The sequence below is a fragment of the Solanum stenotomum genome, chromosome 6, assembly GCF_019186545.1.
Source record: "Solanum stenotomum isolate F172 chromosome 6, ASM1918654v1, whole genome shotgun sequence".
In the NCBI taxonomy this organism is placed as follows: Eukaryota; Viridiplantae; Streptophyta; class Magnoliopsida; order Solanales; family Solanaceae; genus Solanum; species Solanum stenotomum.
Window position 1 is genome coordinate 39,924,698 of NC_064287.1, and position 22,859 is coordinate 39,947,556.

General features: G+C 36.1%; 2 protein-coding genes across 2 annotated transcripts; both read right to left on the reverse strand.

Moving 5' to 3' along the window:
* Window positions 1-7,380: 7,380 nt before the first annotated feature.
* On the reverse strand, window positions 7,381-10,413 carry LOC125867516 (uncharacterized). Its single transcript, XM_049548047.1, has 5 exons — window positions 10,091-10,413; window positions 8,716-8,872; window positions 8,234-8,284; window positions 8,044-8,136; window positions 7,381-7,710 (listed from the first exon to the last, which is right to left on the reverse strand). The coding sequence occupies exons 1-5, from the start codon at window positions 10,258-10,260 to the stop codon at window positions 7,633-7,635; spliced, it is 549 nt and encodes a 182-aa protein (XP_049404004.1). The 5' UTR covers window positions 10,261-10,413; the 3' UTR covers window positions 7,381-7,632.
* A 2,100-nt stretch (window positions 10,414-12,513) lies between these two features.
* On the reverse strand, window positions 12,514-22,649 carry LOC125868330 (ATP-dependent DNA helicase Q-like 5). The gene is made up of 19 exons (XM_049548985.1): window positions 21,367-22,649; window positions 21,225-21,278; window positions 20,657-20,766; window positions 20,314-20,526; window positions 20,146-20,224; window positions 19,978-20,031; window positions 19,787-19,861; window positions 19,626-19,679; window positions 19,304-19,348; window positions 19,121-19,215; window positions 18,907-19,036; window positions 18,163-18,261; window positions 17,845-17,900; window positions 17,653-17,755; window positions 15,807-15,935; window positions 14,503-14,672; window positions 14,168-14,192; window positions 13,968-14,083; window positions 12,514-13,370 (listed from the first exon to the last, which is right to left on the reverse strand). The coding sequence occupies exons 1-19, from the start codon at window positions 22,594-22,596 to the stop codon at window positions 13,283-13,285; spliced, it is 2,925 nt and encodes a 974-aa protein (XP_049404942.1). The 5' UTR covers window positions 22,597-22,649; the 3' UTR covers window positions 12,514-13,282.
* Window positions 22,650-22,859: the final 210 nt, after the last annotated feature.

Sequence of the window (22,859 nt, forward strand, 5' to 3'; positions counted from 1 at the left end):
GACATTTAAGCATGAAATTAGCATTACACAAATTTCAACTTCAATATGGACTATTTGAGATATGATTTTTGAGCTTATTCTCACACTTGATTAAGATAGATAGATAGTTCACCTATTTATGAGCATTAATAGATGAACATATTTTGGGAGGCTTATTTAGTACCGAGAAGACGTGGACTTATGTTACCACCTAAATATAAACGTGATGACACTTGTCTTTTTTCACCAAGACAAGTCAGTCTCAACTCATCGAAAATGAAAGAAAAGCGGAAAATAGTAAAGATGAGGATAAGATAAAGCGAAAAACTTAATCTTCTATTAAAATCTCGAAATCTAGTTGTCACATGTACAAGCCACTAAATATATAAGTGCAGAATCACGAAATAAATACAAGTCTCAATCTTTGTTTCTCAAACAGAACAAAGTGTAAGGAAAGGAAAAAAGAGGGTCCGCCGAATGACAAGAAGCTACCTTTTCAAGTCCTTGACGAGCCTCAAGATCAATAGAAGGAGAAAGAGATCACACGGGTTCGGGCTTGAAACCTACACAAGTGTAGAAGCAAGGGTGAGTACCAACAACACGGTACCCAACAAACAACCTACTAAATAAAACAACTAGCTAGAAAATGAATACCCCTTAAATTCCAATTGAACCTCCTTAAATTACAACCTGCACAAAAATCAGCCCAACCTAGCAATTCTACAATACACCGCTCACAGGCCCAACATTCCCAGTTCAATCTTCACATTCCATAATTAATAAATCAAATAAGTCAATCTCAATGATAAGTAGTCCAGTCACACATAACAAGAACATCAATCACAATTCACAAGTAAGTCACACATAAACATCAAGTGTATTAAGTTACAATGATCATCACTAGCCGGAACCATTTTCCATTGGCTCTACAGCACTTGTCGGCAAACACCTCAGCATGATAACACTCACCGACGAGGACCTCAGCATAATAACACTCACCGGTAAAGACCTCGACATAATAACACTCGCCGGGCAAAGACCTCGGTATAATAACACTTGCTGATCAAGACCTCAGTATAATAACACTCGCCGGCAAAGATCTCGACTTAATAACTCACCACATGGCTCATCATGGTGTTCAACGATCAAAGCACACAAGCAGTATCACACCACATAGAAGAGACAACAATTTGCACAATTCAAACCCATATTTATGTTTTCAAGCATTTCATCACTCAATCAATAAGGGTTCTATTAAGGGAATTCACATCTTCATGTTCAACACATAGCATTTTTTTTATTTCAACCCTTTTTATTCATTTAAATGTGACAAGTGGACAATTTAACCCTCTACCTCATCTCCATTACTCCTAACACACAGGCAACGAAGAAAGCATACGAATTCAACTATAATATAAGGTTTAGCTAGCCACTTGCCTTAAATCAATCAACAATTACTTCAATAGTTGAGTCTTCTCCTTCCGAATCACTTCTGAAGCCACACAGTCTATAAATAAGCAAGTCTTCACAATCACTTTCCGGAAACAACAACACCCACAACAATTCCCTTTAAAGGTGGGTCATTCAACACAAATCCAATTTCGAAAATAAGGTTTGAATCCAAAATTTAATACTTGAAAAAATTACTCAAGGCTTTAGAAACTCATTAGGGAAAATCATTTCGAAAATGGACTTGAAAATCAGAACATAACTCACTTTTACTTCAAAACTCAAGTTCATGAAGAACTTTCAGTTTATCAACCCAAAATCTTGATTTAAACTAATAAATACAAAAATAATAATGGGTAATCAAAGATTTAGAGTTAAGAAACGTTACCCAACAAATTTATCTTGAAAAACCCACTTAAAATCGCCTCTATCGAATTATGAAAGCTCCAAAAATGGAAATGGGGAAGAAACACCAAAATTGGGGTTTATCACTGCTAGGTCCTCTGCGAACGCTGACAGGACCTTCGTGAACGCGGAAGGTCTCCCGCGAACGCGCCAAAAGCTCCGTGAACGCGAAGGGTTGCACCAGAACACAAAAAAAATAGCAAACTCAAAATCATTGAAAGGACCCTCGAGATTCGTTCAGAACCCGGTCAACACAAACCACTTATGCAAATCGATTACACTCGCGTTCCAGACTCAATGGAACCTTTAAAACACGAATCTGAGGTCTACTTAACCCAACATTCGTAAAAACCACAATAAACTAACTCGATGCCTAAAAGGGCTAAACAAACTTGAGACTTCTCAAAAATCAGCCAAGACCTCACTTATGCCTAAAATCATCCCCTGAATCCAATGGAACTCTCAAAATTCTGATCCGAGCATCCGAACCCCGAATATTGACCAAAGTCAACCTAAAGGTTAAAATTCCACAATTTCACAACTTAGGATCTCAAATCCTCTAAAAGATTTGGAAACTGAAACTGACAACTCTCACGGATAAAATTTCACATTTCGGGATTGATGGAATTGATGAAAACCCATTCCGACGCTCGGAACTCTAAAAGACAATGAAAACCACTCTCTTAAGAACTTAGTCTTTCAAACTCAAAACTTACCAAATTCTCAAAGTTTAAACCAACTTTTCAAACTCAATCAAAAACAACTCGGGGTCGACATTGGGAGGGTAAAATAGTAATTTCCATGAAAAAATAAAAACTAATCGACCGGGTCATTACATTATCCATCGTTAAAAATCATGTTCAACCTCAAACATAAGGCAAACGAACGTACCTGGAGCTTCAAAAAGTTGAGGATATCTGGCATGCGTATCTAACTTTGTCTCCCAAATCACCTCACCAACTGAACGATGCTTCCACTACACCTTCACTGAAGTGATCTCCTTGGCCCTAAGTTTTTGTTCCTGCCTATCCAAAATGGTTGTAGGCTCCTTCTCTAAAGATAAAGTTGGACCCAACTCAACTAAATCAAGGAAAATTACATGGGACTTATCCGGCACGTACTTTCTAAGCATGGAAACATGAAATACGAATGCACAACTGATAAGTTAGGTGGCAAGGCCAACTTATAGGCCACATCTCCCGCACGACTCAAAATCTCAAAGGGTCCAATGAATCTAGGGCTAAGCTTGCCCTTCTTTCCGGACCTCATCACACCTTCATGGGTGACACTTGGATCCAAATATGATCACCCTCCATGAATACTAGGGCTCAAACCCTCCAATCCGTATAACTCTTTTATCGACTCTAGGTGGTCAACAGTCTACCCTAGATCATACGAACCTGCTCCATAGCATGACTAAGGAAGTTTGTATCTAATGAATCCATCTCAGCTGAATCAAACCATCCAATCAGAGATCTACACCGCCTGTCATACAATGCCTCAAAAGGGACCATCTAAATACTGGAATGGTAATTGTTGTTGTAGGCAAACTCTGCTAACGATAAAATGTTGATCCCATCTAGAACCAAAATCAATCACACAAGCTTGAAGCATGTCCTCTAACACCTAAATTGTCCGTTCGAACTGACCATATGTCTGAGGATGAAAGGTTATACTTATATCTAACCGAGTACCCATACCATGCTGCAATGCCTTTCAGAAATGGGAAGTGAACAATGAACCTCGATTAGAGATAATAGAAACCGAGACTCCATGCAATTGCACAATCTGACTGATATAAAGCTCGGCTAACTTCTCCGCCGTATACTTCACCCGAATAGAGATGAAATGGGGAACTTGGTCGACCTATCAACAACTACCCAAATGGAGCCATAACCACTCATAGTGGTAGGTAGTCCCACAACAAAGTCCATAATAATCCGCTCTCACTTCCTGGTAGGAATAGACATCATCTATTATGTACCTTATAAAATAAGACTTAATATACAGAAAAATTATTCTAAAATAATGTAGCTAATTTTTCTAAAAATGATAGTTGTTAACTGTTATAATATTTATACTGTTAAACATGGAATACACTTGAGAACTAGTATATATATATGTGTGTGTGAGAGAGAGATAAAATATGTAAATAACATATTTATAACGAGATCACACATTTAAATTTAAAATTAGTCTTTAATTTTGTAATTTCTATAAGAATAGAATTGATTTATACATAGAAAAAGTTGTGCGCAATGAAAAGTGTATCCTTCATTCGCATTCAAAAGGAAAGTATCCTTAGATGGTCCTCATTCTTATCTCTCTTGTTATTTAATCTATTTTTGGATGGAGAAGTCGTGGTTTGCTATCTTCACCAAGTGACTTTGTGAGTGTAACCATGTGCACTTCCATATAGTTAATCCAGGATAGAATTTCTTAACTTTGACCTCAACATGTAAACCAAATGAGATAACTTTGACCTAAATGTAATGTATATGACTAATCCTATTAGATCTTCAGTTTTATTCATTGAAAGATTAAATAATTAAATATATTCTGACTTTTAAAAATAGAGTAACTCCCAACTAACTTATTGAATTAAAAGGTAGTACAGTGCGGCAAGCTTTCGTTATATGTTATATGTGTTTTTTTTAAGGAAAAGCCGGACATAAGAGTTTATTATATATAATTTTATTTTGTATTTCTGCCAAGGCTATTTCCACGATACAAATATGTAACCTAACCGACATAAAATAAAGCTAAAAGTCCATAAGGAAACTAAGAAAGAAAAGTTCTTTTAAAATTACAATAGATAGTGTTACATTACAAGTCTAAACCATGAAAGGGGAAGGAAAGCTAATCTAGAACGAAAAATCAATCAAGTCATGGAAATTGAGACAGAATAAATTAATGGGTAAAAAATTATCCGCTCACCAAAAAGTTGGAGCTCTAACTAAATTTGGATGAACCCAAGACCTTTGGTTAAGGGTGGAACACTTCCACCAATGCATCATAATTCATGTTGGTGATATAGATAAGTTATGTGTGTTTTTAGTTTATCTTTTTGTCGTTAAATTAAATTATTGAATTTGGCGTAATCATATAGATAAGTAGAATAATGTAATTTGTAAATTGAATCGAAAAAGAGTTTGTCGTATATAAAATTAACTTGTGAAGTTTTAAGACATTTGACATTATACATCAAAGTGTGATGTTCAAGTTAACCATTAGCTTTTAAGTATTTCCTGTGCCCCAATTTATGTGATACTTTTCGTTTTTTCGAGAGTCAAACAGATTAAGTTTGATTGGAAATTTACGTATAGAATCTTCAATTTTTTGAAATGAAATTTATATATTTGTAAACCACGTAAAAAGCATTATAAGTCACAATAATTGATAATCTAAAATATTTAAAAGATTTATGAAAAAATTACTATTAAAAATAGATTTATTTGAATCTCAAAATCCGAAAAATCTCAAATAAAATGAGATGAAGGGGTAGTATATAATATAACAAGACGACAATTTAAGTATCGGCAAGGGCCTAAGTTTACGAGGTTGGATCATGCCTTACATTGATAGCATTAATTAAATTAAGCAAATTACTTCATGTTTTCAAGTCAAATGAGTGCAGAATATTATTAATATGTAAAGGTATAGAGATGTTAAATGAGTGGTGTTGAATTAAATTTGAGTCAATCAAAATATATTGAGTTGATGAATAAGTGGTTCAAAGTTACTTGCTCTGAAATTGATTAGATTGAAATGAGCTAAAATATAGGGTCATAGCTCAATTCGTTCAATTTTTACTAAATTTTATTATTTTATTTTATAATTTTTAATACCTAAATTTGTTTGAAAATTTAACGAAATTTCTCGGGATCATTTTGGCTACATATTAATTAAACTGGAATAAATTAAGCTAATACATAGACGGATCAAAATTCACTCGAAACTTAGATAAAGTAAATGAATTATATTTTTACGGACTAATTTTATCACTCGCTCCAACCCCACCCGACCCCTATGTTGTGTGAGAGAGAGAGAGTTGTGACAATAGGTTCAGAAGTATGGACCAAGTGCAGGTAATTATTTTTTTTGACTTTTGGTGCAACTCAAACACAAGTATGATTTAATTTTTCTTGTCCATGAAGTACTAAACATCCACCAACCAAACTCCCAGATTTATTAATGAGATGATAATGATGATGAAAAAAACACAAGTATGATCTTCAAGTAATATACCTATTATATTTTTATTTTGAAATAAGTTTATATGAGTTACTGTGAGTAGTGAAAAATTAGAAATTATAATAATTCGGTAAAGTAAATGATATAAATTTATATCAAAGTGTCATAAACGAAAACTAAAAGTTATGACAGTTCAATAGAGTAAATGAAGTAAATTTATATGACGTATCATGAGAGGGAACTAAAAATCTCATTTTATCTGCGAACAACAAAGTTTTAAGTAATACAACTGTGAACTTCATGGAGAGTTCGATTCTAGATTAGGATGAACGTTGGTGGCATGCTTATTACCACATGCAAGTCGGATGAGAAATGGTGTTTTTAGTGATGGACAGGTGAGTAACACGTAAGAACCTGCCCTTGGGAGGGGAATGACAATTGGAAACCGCAATTACTAGCGATTTTGGCTACATGCAGGCGAATTGCAACGTGCAATCTGAACTGAGGATGAGTTTTTGGGGTTAGCTCCTCACGGAATCTCGATCCTTTGTCTCGCACGTGTATTGCCAAGGCATAAGGGGAACGATGACATGGGCTCATTCTCACCTTCTTCCAACTTATCACTGGCAGTTTATTCAGGATTTCAAACTCAATGATGATAACTAAACACGAGGGTTATACTTGTTGCAAGACTTAACTCAACACCTTACGTTATGAGCACCACAGACGCTTTACGCCCAATATTCGTACTGAATAATGCTTGCATCATCTGTATTACCGCGGTTGCTGGCACAATATTAGCCAATGCTTATTCCCCAAATATCGTTATTGTGACCGAGCCATCTTAGTAAAAGAGACATTTGATGATAAGCTTGTGCTTGTTATAAATGATTATAATGTGTCGTTCATAATACATAAAATATTCCGCTAGAATTGCTCGATAATCTAGTAAAGTTAATAGAATAAATACTAAAAACATTCATGACAATAGATTTTGTAAATTTCCAACATAATAATTAGATTTTGTATAGCATGAAATCGTATTAAATCTTCACCGCTCACCCTAGAGGTATTTTAGCCTGGAATGTTAGTATTAACCGTAAAAAGTCATTTTTAAGTACTTGTCATAATGGAGGATAATTTTTAAATACAGATACAAAAATAACCTATTTGTGCAAATTACCCCCAAATTTCACTACTTGAAATACAATTTGTGAAGTCAAATGACCAACTTACAAATATTTTCACCAAGTCTTTCATTAGATCTCGTATATATCAACTATATTTGTAACAAGCTTGATACATACAATTTATATATTTAAGAAGTTCATAGGGCTAAAGTACAATCCACAACCAAAGGGAATAACTTTCATTTTACCAGAGTTAAAAGTACTTTCTTGTAGCCAAAATTCCAAAAAAATCAATATTTACAATGTGTGTATAAACTCCTACAATGGATAATTGCATCATTAATCTATACATTTCAGTGACAAAGAGGATTCACTTGACTTCAAAAAAATCATGTAGGGCAATCCAGAAATGGAACAAAACTATTTCGTAGCGTAACTGCCTTCTATGTCAAAGGTCACAACAACCTCTTTAGTGTCATGCTCGATATGCAGAGCTCGTAATCAACCAAACAATTGTTGCTGTTACCAATCCTAAGAATCCACCAGCAATAACCTGCATTCGCGGTGCAACATAGCTTTCTATAAAGTTCCATTCTCTGAGCTTCTAAAACAGTTTTTACCATATCATTCAAGGGAACTAAAAATATACGAGTATTTTGATATAACATTGTTTAGAGATACTTTATACTTTAGTCTATGCAGAGTGGATTGTTAAACCTATAGCATCTTCGGATACAACATGTTGATGATTTTCGTATCGTGAGAAGGTCAAAGACAAGATTGTCTGCTACGACGAAGACACTGAAAAATAGGACATCCTCACAAGTACTTATATAAATACTGATCTAACTTACACACAAATTTTCTTAAAGTTAAAAAGAGAAACCTGAGGGGGTGTGTGACCAAGGAGTTCACGCAGCGGTAAGGTGTCTGCAAGAGGATGTTCCTCAGGAAGTTCACATACAATTTGATTCAGAACCTGTAAAAGAACAGCCAAACATTTCCGACGAATTTCAGAATATGTTTCTGTAATATGTGAACTACGATATCTACATAGCTAAAGCAACAGAAGCTACCTCTGCTTGACGTCCAGCATGCAATCTTACACCTGTAGCATCATACATCACCTGCCACAAAAATTTACCACCTGAGAGAACTTTCGTGTAACACGCAAAGCAACATAAGACCAAATAAGAAGAAAGCCCCACTTTTTCTGATTGTTATGATGTATCAAACTAATGTACTATCAAAGAGGAACTTGTTATTTATGAGGACAATAGGCGAGAACGGAACAAAGAACAAATGGTTTACGTTAACGATGTCATGGAAATAGATCAAAGGAAGTACTTTTTGTAGAGCTAGCCATGTCAAATCCAAAAATGTGATCACTCGTTAAAAGAGGAATCGTTACATCCTATATTCATAATTGGACTATAACTATCCTAACACCAGCTGCAATGCAGAGAGAATAGCACAGGCTACACATGGATTAGTAAATGCATAGAAATGTTAAACATTTAAGTATGACTTGATAGTAAGGATGAGAAGGAATTCACACCACGCATGCTAAAACTAATGCTATAGCAAAGAGCGATCCTCCGAAGCCTTCTTGCAAACCAACAGCCGTGGCTAAAGCAGTCACGGTTGATGAATGAGACGATGGCATTCCACCAGATCCAACAAGTTGCTTTAGATCCCAATGTTTTTCTCTGTACCTATAACATACTTGGAACTAAAAGATGTAATCATTTTCCATAATGTCAAAACATGTTGGTTACACCATGTAATTCAGTATTATGTACATAGAACAAACAAAAGCAAAATTTCAACACCAATAATAGGTAATAAGACATCTCTACAATCCTTCCATTGATTCCTTCCTCCAAACACATAGCCACATAATAATGTCTTAAAGCATGTATATTATGAACCACAATTTTATTTTTATTTTTTTAGTTTCTCACCTGGTGTCCGCTACCCACATTGAAGCCCAACTAAATTAGGATTCGCATTGAAAAATCCCACATTGAGGGTAAAGAGCTACCTAACAAAGGCGACTCTGTACACAGAGGGACTCGAACATGATACCTCTGATTAAGGCCCAAACACATAGCCACATAATGTCTTAAAGCATGTCATGAACCACAATTTTATTTTTATTTTTTGGTTTCCCACCTGGTCTTCATTATCCATATTGGAGCCCAACTAAATTTAGATTCACGTTGGGAGGTCTCACATTGGGGTTAGGTGTCCCTAACAAACGCGACTCCGTAATTAGGGAGATACATACCAGAGACATTTGGTTAAGGATGAAAGAGTATTTATCACTCAACCACAACCCTTGTTGGATATTATGAACCACAATTAACAATGCGTAAGTCTAAAGCAACAAATGGTATGAGAATCCTAATGACAACATTTCTTGAATAGATATCTTAAGGCTGGGCACCGGACCGGAATGGGACCACCGGACCGGAACGAACCGGTACCGGACCGGAACGGGACGGTTTGACCGGGTTGTTGACCGGTACCGGGATGAACCGGACCGGAACTACCGGGATGGAGGCTCAGTTCCGTCCCGTCCCACTATATACCGGGATAGAACAGGGACGGACCAGAATGGACCGGAACGGAACGGGATGGGATAAACGGGATGGCACATATAGCTATTTCAAAAAATAATTATTTTTTTTGAGTTATTTTGAATTACGAAAATACGAATGTTTTTTTAATTTTTCTAAGTTATATTAGTTTATAGTATTTAANCAATTAACAATGCGTAAGTCTAAAGCAACAAATGGTATGAGAATCCTAATGACAAGATTTCTTGCATAGCTATCTATATATATTTAAAAAAAAAACAATTTTCATTAAGGTTTCTTGAATAGAAGCAAAAACCAAATAGATCCAAAATTAGTTCAAATGGGGTGTACCAAGAAGTGAAGAATTTAATGGATTGTGCAAGGGCAAAAGCAATGATAGCAGAGAGCAAAGGACAATTTGTTAAAAAGGAACAAGAGCCATAAGATACAATTGTGGTTGTAGTAGCAGATATATTCATGGGGTCTGAGTTTTGAATCAATGTCACTGTTGAATCCATCATTTATTTCCCTTTCCTTCCCCCTCTGTCAACAAAATTTGTTCCCAAGATTCAATCTTTACACATTCCCAAACAAGAAGAAGAAGAAAAAAATCTTCTTTTTGGAAATTTGGGGTGGGGTGGGGAGGGCAAAGGATGATTGATCTTGTCAAGTGTTTCTTGAGGAAAATGAAATGAATGAAACAATGGAGAAATTGGTCTCAAGAATTGAAACATTAACGAATGGTCATCCGATGTTGTAGTAATGGACAACATGCCACTTGTTTTTCTCATCCTATAAGTTTATATTTGTTTCATTCTTATTTATATCTCGTCTTTACTAAAATATAATGATCCTTAATACTCCTTCGGTCCTTTTTCACTTATTCATTTTGACTCCTTGTTTCAAAAAATAATAATATATTTTTTACCTATTATATCATCAATTCATTTAGAGAGTAATGATTTTGAAAAAGGTAGAACCTGTTTAATGAGTAAATTGATTTTTGAATTCTATCAATTAATATACGCCTTTCATTTGCATCTCGAAACGTTTTTGATACGCTCCACCTGAAACTCACCCCAAATATTGCCTTTGGGAGTGCTTTTCTTTGTGATGGGAGAGGGACTTTAGAACAAATGCAATAACGACCAACTGATCACTATATTAGTTACTGAACCAGATTACAACTACTAATGATAACATATAAATCGCAAGGAAATAGGAAGGAACAGAGAAGAGATGAGAAGAGAATTACAGACGAAAATAGAGATGAGAAATTGAGATACGATGCAACAACAATAGCCTAATCTAACAACGCCTAAAGATAATAAATTTATATCAGATATTTCCTACTCCACTTACCGCATATTTAGCGAACACTTTTAATGAAAGCACCAATAGAATAAATGCAATATCGACCAACTGATCACTATATTAGTTATTGAACCATAATACAACTACTAATGATTACATAGGAAATAAGAAGGAACAGACAAGAGATGAGAAGAGAATTACAGAAGAAAATAGAGATGAGAAATAGGGATACAATGCAACAACAATCGCCTAACCTAACTATGCCTAGAGATAATAGATTTATATCAGATATTTTCTACTCCACTTGACGCATATTTAGCACGCACTTTACCCCCACGTTATGTTAGACAAAGTCAACAAATCTTTTAGATGGTATTTTCACTCGGTTACTCCTTCTAGGCTGAATAAAATTATCTTCCAGTTTAGCCCTGTTGTCCTCCACGTCATCACTTCATAACAGACTTTTTAAGTATGCCTTTTAGTTTGTGAATAAAAAGAAAACAAAAAGGGTCAAAATTGCTTCGGAACTAGACGAAATAAACTATTTATATTTTTCGTTACATTTTGAGATTAAAAAAAATGCCCTTGTCGTTCTCCCAATAGACCACAAATACCCTTGGGGGTCGTTTGGTTGGGAACAAGTTGTCCCGGGATAAGTTATTACATCATATATATGGGATAACTTATCCCAACACTATGGTATAAATGGTGGGATAAATAATTTAAGGACTGCCTAATACCTCCAACCAAACGCAAAACAAAATAATCCTGCATTGTAATCCATGACTATTATACCTCATACCAAACGACTCCTCCAAAGTTAACAACCCAAATTTTCAGTGATGTGACATATCACGTGGGACTAATCCTTCCACCTAAGCATAGCCAACTAGGATTCCCGCTAAATTATGAGTCATCAATTCATAACCCATTCTTGCTAACCCATTGCTCCCGACCCAAATTCAATGACCCACGAAACAAAACCTTGAGATTAACACAAAATAGGCCCTTTCCAGTCAAATACATGCACACATTTAACATGCATACAGTATACTATTATGGGTTTGGGTTATAAATTAAGTCAGATTTAATGACTCATCATTTAGTGGCATCCTAGTTGCAACACTTAGAGGGATTAATCCCATATGACTTGCCACATCACTAAAATTTTGGATTATTAACTCTTAAAAGATATTTGTGATCTATTAAGATAACGATCAAAATATAACCAAGAATATAAATATTCTATTTCACGTAGTTCAAGGATAATTTTGATCATTTTCCAAAAAGAAAATGAACACGTTTCACATTCACTTCGAATCATTTGTGCTGGGCAAATAGCACTAAGCAAAGGGATATATAGTTATTCCTACCAATCATTTACTTAATAGAAACAAGCATCATCACAAGGATGGGAATTACATATAGCCAAGTCAGACAAGAAATTGCAAAGAAACAGAATTCCACTGTGGATGAATATTGAATAGTGCAGCTAAGGCATTATAATACTATTTTACCAGAACTGCACCTTTTTATAAATACAAATAATAAATAATACAACACAAAAGAAGTTTGCACAATTTTTATACATCATTTACCCATTCCTTCAAGCACTAGCTCTACAGTACTGTCAAAGAATAAATATGCCGCCATCACATCCATAGTTGCTGGTTGATGCAGCTTTTGTGCTATGGGTTCAGCTGGACTCTGTATTCTCGAGATATGTATCCATCAAGTGCAAATCCTAGATCCGCCACTAACCATCGACTAGCCTTCAACCTTGAACACGGGAAGGTAATCTGCAAGGGGGTATCCTTGCCTTATGAAAGAGATCAAGTTAGCTAGCCACTAATGGATCTGTTCTAATGGAAACAAAGACCTTACTCCTTAGCTCTTTCACAGTAGTCCTCCAATTGTGAAATAGAACTTGCATCAATTGCAGGAAATTGTTGATGGGCAGCTTTTGTATTCTTCAAGTATTTTCCTTTGGAAAGTATTAGAAGTTCTTAATGTTGTGAATCACCTAAAAGTGCTAGCAGAAAAATGCTACCTGTATGGATTCCTACTCAAGCAAGCACTGGAAGAAAAGAAAAGAAAGAGGATGTAGCTTTCATGCTCAATCAAAGGAGACGAGAACTATAACAGCATATCTTAGATAGCTGATGGTATTTCACCATTTTGTAGCATTTTAAGTCAAATCAAAATGTGTCATAACATGGGATGACCTCGTTAAAGAGCATCCTTCCCTACAAGTTTCATGAGCTCTGCCTTTGCTGCTTCGGTTATTGCTTTGAAGTCTGTTTGCATATACCTTCCCCTGAAACCAGACAGCACAGTGAGCTTCTTGAATATACTTGGTTGAAGGTCTTGAATATAAAAGTGAGAGGTTCAAGAGATTATTATGTAGGGAACTCTTAGTCAAAAGCGAGAAAAACACCAAAAAAACTAATTTTTCTAAGGGTCATAGGAGATTGATCATATTAGTAAGATTAGTGAGAAACCATTCAGCATAACATGACTTATGTAATATCCAAGGATGAAGAGGTTGAATTTAAACACGAGGTTAATTTTATAGGAACTGTTGAAAACGAAAAATGCCTATACTACTTTCTGTCCTTTTTTCTTCTGGTTGGGTGGAGGGTAATAAGTGGATTGATATCACTAAGATTCTCCTGGGAAACTCATGAGTGCCTTGATTCAATAGCAGATGAGTTTCAAACTGTCTAGGATGACAAAAAATAATCATTTTGACAGTACCCTTGCTAGTCTGCAATCTAGCCATGTTTCTTTCCACAGCTATAGGAAGAAAGAACTTTGTGCATGTATGGGTGTTGTAAATGATAAATGGTCATATTAGGACCAAAAAGATCTGAGAATATTTTTCTTAAAAGATACAGCTCTAGAGAGGATATACCAGAAGTGAGTTCTCGACCAAACAGCAGACGGGAATGCTGGGCTTGCAATACCATGCAATATCCTTGCAATGGCTCTGGGAGTAAATTTGGCATGTGAGTTGCACTGTAGAAACACCTGTTCCATGAAACAAGTGATGAAAACATTAAGACTGCATTGTATTTCCTCCTTGCTAAAACTATTTGAGAAAAAAAAAATTACCTTTATATCAGCTGTCAAAAATGGGCTGCAATTAAGAAATTGATTGCATTAGCACTACAGATTGACATCTTTGGGAGAAGAAATGATGTTGTATATGAAAAACACAAACTCAAGAAAGCGTAGAGATGGATAGAATTAGTTAAAAATCTGTAATGGAAAATTTTGTAAAAATATTCTGATCCCATTCAATGATATAAAAGATGACACAAAATAAGACACTGTACTGGATGCCTGAAATCATGGTAGCCAAGACATCCAACGACATGAAAAGTAGCAGTTACATCTTCCTATGTATGGCCAAAGGAAAAGTCTAGAAAGTTTGATAGGCTTCTCACCTGCTTCCACCAATCCTCTTTGGAACGTCAACTTCAGTACCGTTTACAAAATATTCTGTAATCTTCCTTTGCAAGCAAGGTGTATGTTGATGGCCACAGCAACCATGCACTTTGTCACATGCTTCTGCTGCAAATACAGCACCATCATACATTGTGTCCATCTTCCTTACCTACGTCAAAAGGTGAAATCACAAGACTGGGAGACAATGAAAGTAAGAATATTATATGTCATACAAACTTGTATGCCTAACATATTGCATTAACAGCAGAAAGCTATATTAAATCCCTTCAACATGTAAGCAATGATAGCCTGGTGCTCAGGATTGGCCTGAGTTATATGAATCATTTGGTGGTCACTCACATGTAGTCTAGGTAGCAACTAATGCAAAGTCACGATAATTTATTGTAAAAGATAACGGGCTAAAGGAAATAGAGGCATAGGTGTTATCTCTAAATTGAATGTGTTCTAAAATTTTAAAACTTTAAAATAATGGCTCGCATCATCCCCGCCACACCCAAATAGTAAAAAAATATAGCCAATAAACGATAGAATCAATTTTGCAAGAACAATAACTCACCGGAGGAACTAGGTTACTATTAACATACACAATTATTGGCCAATCAGTTGACAGCTTCATGAATAAATCAAAAGCCCTGTCAATATCTGTACAGTACGTGTTGTATAGTCAAAAAAGTGAATCTAACTTTGGGTGATATGTGCTCAGTCTCTTATCTAAGTATAGTAAATTTCTCATTCATATCTTGCTCCAATATCAAGAACCCAACAATTATCTTATGTTATACTTAAGAGGAAATATATTTTGATATTAATTTTATCATACTTCAACAGGGGGCAGAATAACTATGATTTCTCTTGCCAAGAAGTATAACAAAAAAGAATAGACAAAAATAGACAAAAAGGCTAGTAAGGACTTAGGACAATAAGCTAGAGGTCAATGGAAAGTCACCCTATATCAACACTAATCTCAAGTTTGGGACCATCCTGATACATCGAATTATAATTTTTGGAAGAAGGATGACCATCTATGCTTTAAAAACAAATTGGTGTGGCACTGAGTTAAAACTGTTCTGACGATCCTGTGCAAGTTCAATGAAACTGTTCCTATGACGAAAATCATCATCACATTTCAACAAGATCCTCCTCCTTTCATCTTGAATCCAGCTCTGGGATAAAGGGTTAGGGAGGAAACACAGCACAAGGGGAGGGGGAGACGATAGAAAGAATTGCACCATTGAGGAACATGAAAGAGAATCAAACTGCAGTTATTAATGAAGACAGTCACCTTACAACTCTCAACTTCAGATAACCACTTTGTAAGCCACGTTGCTAAAGAACAGATATCCTTTGGGGTGTCCATGATAACATAACAATAAGCTTGATCCTTCAGCTCATATCTGACTTCCCCCTTAATCTGAGATAGGAAAGAGAAAAACTTATTTGTGTGATGTGTCAAATAAAGAAAGCAGAAAGTGAATGACAATTTTTTGAAGATTGCTTAAGAGCATCAAATTTTGATGTTAATGTCACCATTTAAATAAAAATGGCAGGCATGTGAAGTGCACATACAAATGGTTAACCAGCTATGCACAAATGCAGAAATACTAAATTTCATAAAATCTATGCCGTTCCTTTAATACTTCCAAGTGTTCAGAAGGTAAGTCTTAAGAAGTACTGCGCCAGAAGAAAGAATCATAGGCTGAACATAAGTGTATTTTATTGAAGTACAACATAGTGGCTGGAATTCACCTAAAACTATAAACTAGAAGTCGGCTGGTGCATGATTGTTTGTTCCAAGTCAAGTAAAGCAGTACTGCTGATTACTGCTAATATTTCTTTCTTAATAAAGAAAAACGAGAAGCATGAACCCAATGCTTATATAAGTCATGGTTATAGGAAAAGAAAGATTGGGTTTTTCTAAACCACGAGCAATTAAAGAAATCATTTCAAAGTAGCAACGCAACCATATGGCACTGGAGTATGGAGGACAATCAGAAATTTATGGCCAAAACTTATAAACTAGTGCAAAATCAAGGTAGGAGAGGATGGATAACTTTGTTTTGGGAGGAAGTTTGGGTGGGACAGGCTGCACTCAAAGCTAGTTTTCCTGACCTGTTCAGCTTGAGTCTACAGAAAGTGGCCACTGTCAAAGAGATGAGAGATGATCAGGGCTGGAACTTAAGGTTCAGGAGACCTTTAAATGTCTGGGAGGTGAATAAGATGGTTGAATTTTTAAACATCCAGGAGCAATGCAAGGATCTCAATAACAGTGAAGACAAGCTTTTTTCGCTTCTAGACAAACAGGGGAGATTCTCGGTTGGATCAGCTTACAGAAACTTCCAAAGGGCACACACTCAAGTAAGCTACTGGCCATCGACAATGATATGGAAAGTTAAGGTGGCCTGTTTTACTTGGCTTTTAGCAAGACAGGCTGCTCTCACTCAGGATAACCTTGTGAAGAGGGGCTTCCAGCTGTGCTCTAGGTGCTCTTTTTGTGAATGTGAGGCAGAGACAATAAATCATCTCTTTTTACATGTACGGAGACTGAAACTTTGGCAGATTTTCATCAACATAAGGGGCATCAGTTGGTCTATGCCAGGGAACATAAAGGAAGCTTTGACATGTTGGAATATGGATGGAAATCAGCCAGGGCTGAGGGCACTGGGAGAGATGGAAGATTGCCCAGCTTGCATTTAGTGGACTATTTGGTTGGAAAGGAACCAGAGATGTTTTGAGAACAAGTGCTGCTCTATGGAGAAGATGAAGCTGAATTGTTTGGTTTTATTCTATTTTTGGTGTAAAAATGAATATCCTCATGAAGATGAGGATATCCCTACTATTTTGATTACTTACGAGTTCATAGGAGGACAGCTACACTAATGTGTTTTTGATTGTTAGTACTACTGGAATACTTCCTGAGCATTCCTTTGTTTATAATACCTTTTCTCAAAAAAATATCTTGAGAAACCATCAAAACATGACATAGAACAACCAATATCAATCTGGAATAGCAAGAAGGAAGTCAGAAATTCACATATAACTTACATCTGTATGTCTAGTCTTTCACTAATATGCACAAAAGACCACATAAAAGAACCACCGTCCTTATAATAGCTGCATATGGAACTTACCTTCAGAGTTTGCAAATGGTTTGACAAGTCAACAATTTGCAGTCCAATGCTGTTAGCTACACTTGGTATGTCAAATATATACTGTCCATCTTTGATCTCAGAGCTAATATCATGAAGTGCATAGCATTAGATATAAAATAAATTTGTGAGGGCATATAACTGTTCTCATATGAAACAAAAAAAGTTACTCACTTCTTCAGAATAGCAGCAACTACAGCATCTTTCATAGCTAGCAATGCAGGAGAAGTCTGCAATAAGTTGTTAAGGTCATGACGTATTTTAAAACATAGAAGCCAAAATAAAAACAGCAAAAGAGGCAGCTAACCACTTTAGTTGTCTTTCTAGTTCTTATATTCACAATATTCTAGTCTTGCAAGTTTAATCCTCATGGAAGAACGTTCAAATCAAACCCAAAAGTAAGAGCAATTGAAAGTAAAAATTGCCCATCAAAATATAAAAATCAGCCAACTGTCCACTGCACTTAATCATGCTAAATTAACTTTAACTAACCTGGTGGAAGTTCAAAGTGCATGTTATGCTCGTCTGTGGGAGCAAGTGTAAGTACTGGACCTCGCCTAGCTCCAATTGTGTTAAAATTGTTAATATTACCTGGAAGAATGAGAAAACCAGCTCTTCAGCATCTTACTAAGATAAGGGAATATACAAGATTCAGTTCTGATCTGTACTATCCCACATTTGTACTAAAATGGGAACCTACTTTCACAGCAAAGGTGTACACGGTTCAACAAAAGATCAGAAGGAAAATACCTAGGACATGCACACAACACATGGAGTGAGTTTATTTTCTATCACTAATTTTTTAATGATGATTATTATATGTTTTGGTAAGAGTAGAAGATGTGTTCTAGCTCTTTTGAAGCAATGACTCAAAATGCCAAATACTGCATGTACAGGACAGTATCATTAAAAAAAAAGGTGTTATTGTTCAGGATCAAGAATTTTCTTCTTTTCATGTCCAATGTTCCATTAAGTTGTTTCAAGGATTAAAAGTTTCATCAATATATTGCAAGTCATAAACTCAAATGCAGCCCTATTCAGTATGTGACTATGCTCAAGGATATATGAAGAGAGGCTCAAGCCTTTGCGTTGCAAATATATTGTCTTGAAACAGTGCTTTCAACCCAGAAAAGATCAAACTGTTTTCTGGTAGGTATAGAGTAAGTTATCGGCTAGTATTAGAAGCAATTACAAAATTGATGCTCAGCATGCCAATTTAAATGAGAGAACAAGTACCTCTTCTTTCATATCAAATTTACGACAAGCAGACTCTTTAACTAATGAACATATTATCCCTGCAGAGTTTGTGCTGCCACTGAAAATTTGACACAGCAATTTGTTCACCACATACTCGTCGACACCATCACTGAGTAAAAACAATATCAAAAGCTTTAGAATCTTTAGACTCAAACAAACTCTACGAATATTCAGAGTTTTTTGTGTTTGTCACCTGTACATAAGACTGCGAATCTTAAAATAGGAAGCATCATCAAAAAACAGATGGCAATAAGAGATTCTACCATCACGTCCAGCACGGCCAATCTCCTGCACAGGTAGCATTAATCTTATTGTCAAAAAAGTTGCAGAAGTCAGTATATCGGAAATTGCAACCGTCATAAGCATAAATAACAACCTGGACATACTCTTCCAAGCTTTCTGGTAAGCTGTAGTGTATTACCTGAAACAGAAGCATTTGGAAAGTCTTAGTATGAATTGCATAGGACTCGGACACAATTGAAGTGCACTTGTAGCCAGATATAATGACAGGTGATGAAGGATATCAAAAGGAACTGTGGGCAACTAGTAATCTCACATTAAAAGCAAAAAGCTAGTCACTTCTCATAATTACAAGAGAACCCACGTTGAGTTGAACTGAGATCCGAAAACCATCCACTGGCAGAATAAGTATTTATGGACAAAATGCTGAATATAGGAAAACCAAGATCAAATCTTACAGCTTCAATATCCTTCTTATTGAGTCCCATGCCGAATGCCACAGTTGCAACAACCTTCCAGAAAATATTGATGAAGGTTAATGAAGCTTCCTTTATATCAAAGGATAATATTCATTATCTATGAATTAAAATGAACAGATTATAAGCATTGTTTCTCTCACCACTCTTATCTTGTTTGCACAAAACAGTTCCTGCGTACGGCTCCTATCTTTTGCGAAAATTCCACTGTGATAACTCTGAAAATCAATTCAAACTATAAATTGTTTAGCCCGTTAGGCGTCAAATGATATACATGGCGGTGCAGGTAAGTGCAAAATATTTACAGAAGTAAATCAAAAGGCAGAGACAAAACCTTTGCTGAAATATTATTGTCACTTAGATATTTGCAAATGAAATCAGTTTCCGACTGTGTACATTGAGGATGGAAAAAAGGAATACAAGTTAAGTGGCTTATGTGATACAGTCACAGAAAAAAAAAAATCTTCAAATGAGAGCATCACAGACAAATAGCAGGCAACACCTGAAATTTGCAGTAAATGATAATGCTTTTAGCCTCTGAAAAGGGGGAAGACTTCAGCAAGGTCATCAGATCTTTCATCCTGAAACCAATTGAGTAATTTTTGTAGCTTTCATTTATATTTTTTAAGGCTATTCAGTTTGGGAGGGGAAAAGATTATACAACACTTACCTGTTTCCGCTTGAAGATACAGATAACTGCAAGTTATCCCTTGGTTTCACTACTTGGATAAGATTAGTTGATGGAATATCCAATGCGTGCATCACATGATACAATGCTTTAGTAGTTGCTGTTGCTGTCATTGCAAGTATGCATTGAGCCTTCAGTTTGTCACGCAACAATGATGCTTTAAGCCGCATATATGAAGGCCGAAAATTGTGTGACCTACCAAAATGTTCATGATTGTTGATACCATACAAAAGTGACATTTAAATAAACAAAAGAAAAAGGGAAAAAGATGACAAAGATGCAAAAGCAAGACAAAAAAATGTAACCTTGGAAAGCTCTGACTCACCATTCAGAAACACAGTGGGCTTCATCAATAACCACAAGTGAGATTTGAGTGTTACAAAAAATGGATAAAAATTCCGAATTGAGAAACCTCTCTGGTGAAACAAAAAGGACCTGAAGCATAAGCATCAAATTATATTTTTAGGAGGAGACAGAAGAAAGAAAATGACCTCAAAAACCTGCTATCATATCTTGATTATAGTATTACATTGAAAAACAGCTAATCAAGAAACAACAAAGAGAATGGAAATGAGCATGTAACACATCAAACTCGAATTCAATAAAATTTTCATATGATCATCCAAGATAAACATTAAACTTAATAAGCAGACATGTGAGAATGGACTAAAGTTACTTTGATCATCCACTGTTAAATTGTATTCTCCTACTAGTACAGGTATGTGGTAACTCTTCCCTCTAAAGTTTAGGCAAAGTCGGAAGAAATCACCCAACAGTTTTGCCTCAGCTAGGATTTGACCCTGTCACCTATGGTCTTCTTTCTAACTTCACTGGCTGCTAGGTCACACATTTGGGCATACTCTAAAACAACTTTGGAGGCAGTAAAAGCTTACCTTTATGGATCCTTCTTCTAGTAACCTAAATGTTTCCGAGACCTCCTCAGGTGTCTGCAACAGTGAAAACATTAAGTCAGGAACTACCTAAAATGCCATTAACTCTAACAGCTCCAAAATCACTAAATATACTTGTAAAAACCTGACTGCTACACAAAAGACCACCCTCAACTGCAGCGGGCAGCTGCTTTAACTGATCAATCATCAAGGAAACCAAGGGGCTAATAACGACGGTAACTCCCTGAAAAACCATTGCCGGCAACTGATAACACAGTGACTTCCCCGCACCTGTTGGCAAAACCAGCATTGTAGATTTCCCTGAAAGCACCATCTTGAGTGTCTCCAACTGCCCATCTCTAAATGAATCATACCCATAAGTAAGTTTCAACAACCTCAACAAATTCTCATCCGACGCCTCATTTCTAACTCCCATCACAGCTTCTTCAATCAACTCTGCATCAAAACCCAATCTTTCCCCTCTTCCCTTAACTTCCACAACTAAACCTTCTTCATCACACAAGCCATTTCGCCCCTCCTTACCTTCAACTCCAACTTTCTTTTTCCATCTCCTGTAGAACTTTTTACCACTTGATGAATTAAAATTCCTTTTTTTGAATTTGGACGCAAACTTTTTACCATAACCATTTATGTTCAGCCTTACAAAGTTACCTTCATTAGCACATTTAACCTTCTTTACTGGCAATGAAGACGAAGACGACACATTACTCCCAATTAAATTAGGATGTTTCCTCACAGCTTTCGTCCGACAACCCGAATCAACTGCTTCCTTTTCATTCACTTGGACCAACTGGGGGTCAATAGAACCAGCTTCAACGGGCTCAAAATTAAGAATAGTTTTGCTGGTTTTCAAAAACGAAGCAAATTTCGGTAAGCACAAGCCACCTGCAGGAAGAACTTCACCGGAACTGTTGTCATGGGACACAACGGTATTTGCCGAACGGTGGATTTGGAATGGCAAATCGGAGAATTTTGGTGGGGAAGGTGGATTTTGAATTGGGGTTTCCTGGGATTTAGAAGAGGAGGCGAATTTCGAATTACATGAGCTTCCAGAAGGAAGAGGTTCACCACAAACGGTGTCGTTTGGGTGAATGTGGACTGGTAAATCGGAGAGATTTTGTTGGGTTTGAATGGTGATATCGTCCTTGGATTTTTTGGGTTTTTTGGTTGAGATTTTTGGTCTTAGCATTGGGCGGGAAAATTTTGAGGAAATGGTAGAGGTGTTTTTGGGTTGAGGTCTTGATTTGGCAGTAGCAAGAAGAGCACGGCGCGACGGGAACTGTGGAGGTGGAAGAGGGTGGCGTGGTGGTGTTGAGGATACGTGAGAGCCATCGGAATCGGCGTCGGAATCCATGGGAGATTGCTCGGAGTTGGAAGACTGGCACTTTTGCTCTCTTTTCCCGCCAATAGGTTAATGTTGTCCACTTTAATTAAAGAAAAGGTCTTTTATACCCTCAACTTTGTCATTTAATGATAAAATGATTCATATATACTCCTATCGTTACAAAATTAGCTCACATCTCCTATTGTTACAAAATTGGCTAACATATATTCCTTAATCTCCAAAAGTGGCTCACATATCCTCATGTCGTTACAAAGGTAATAAAATTAATCTTT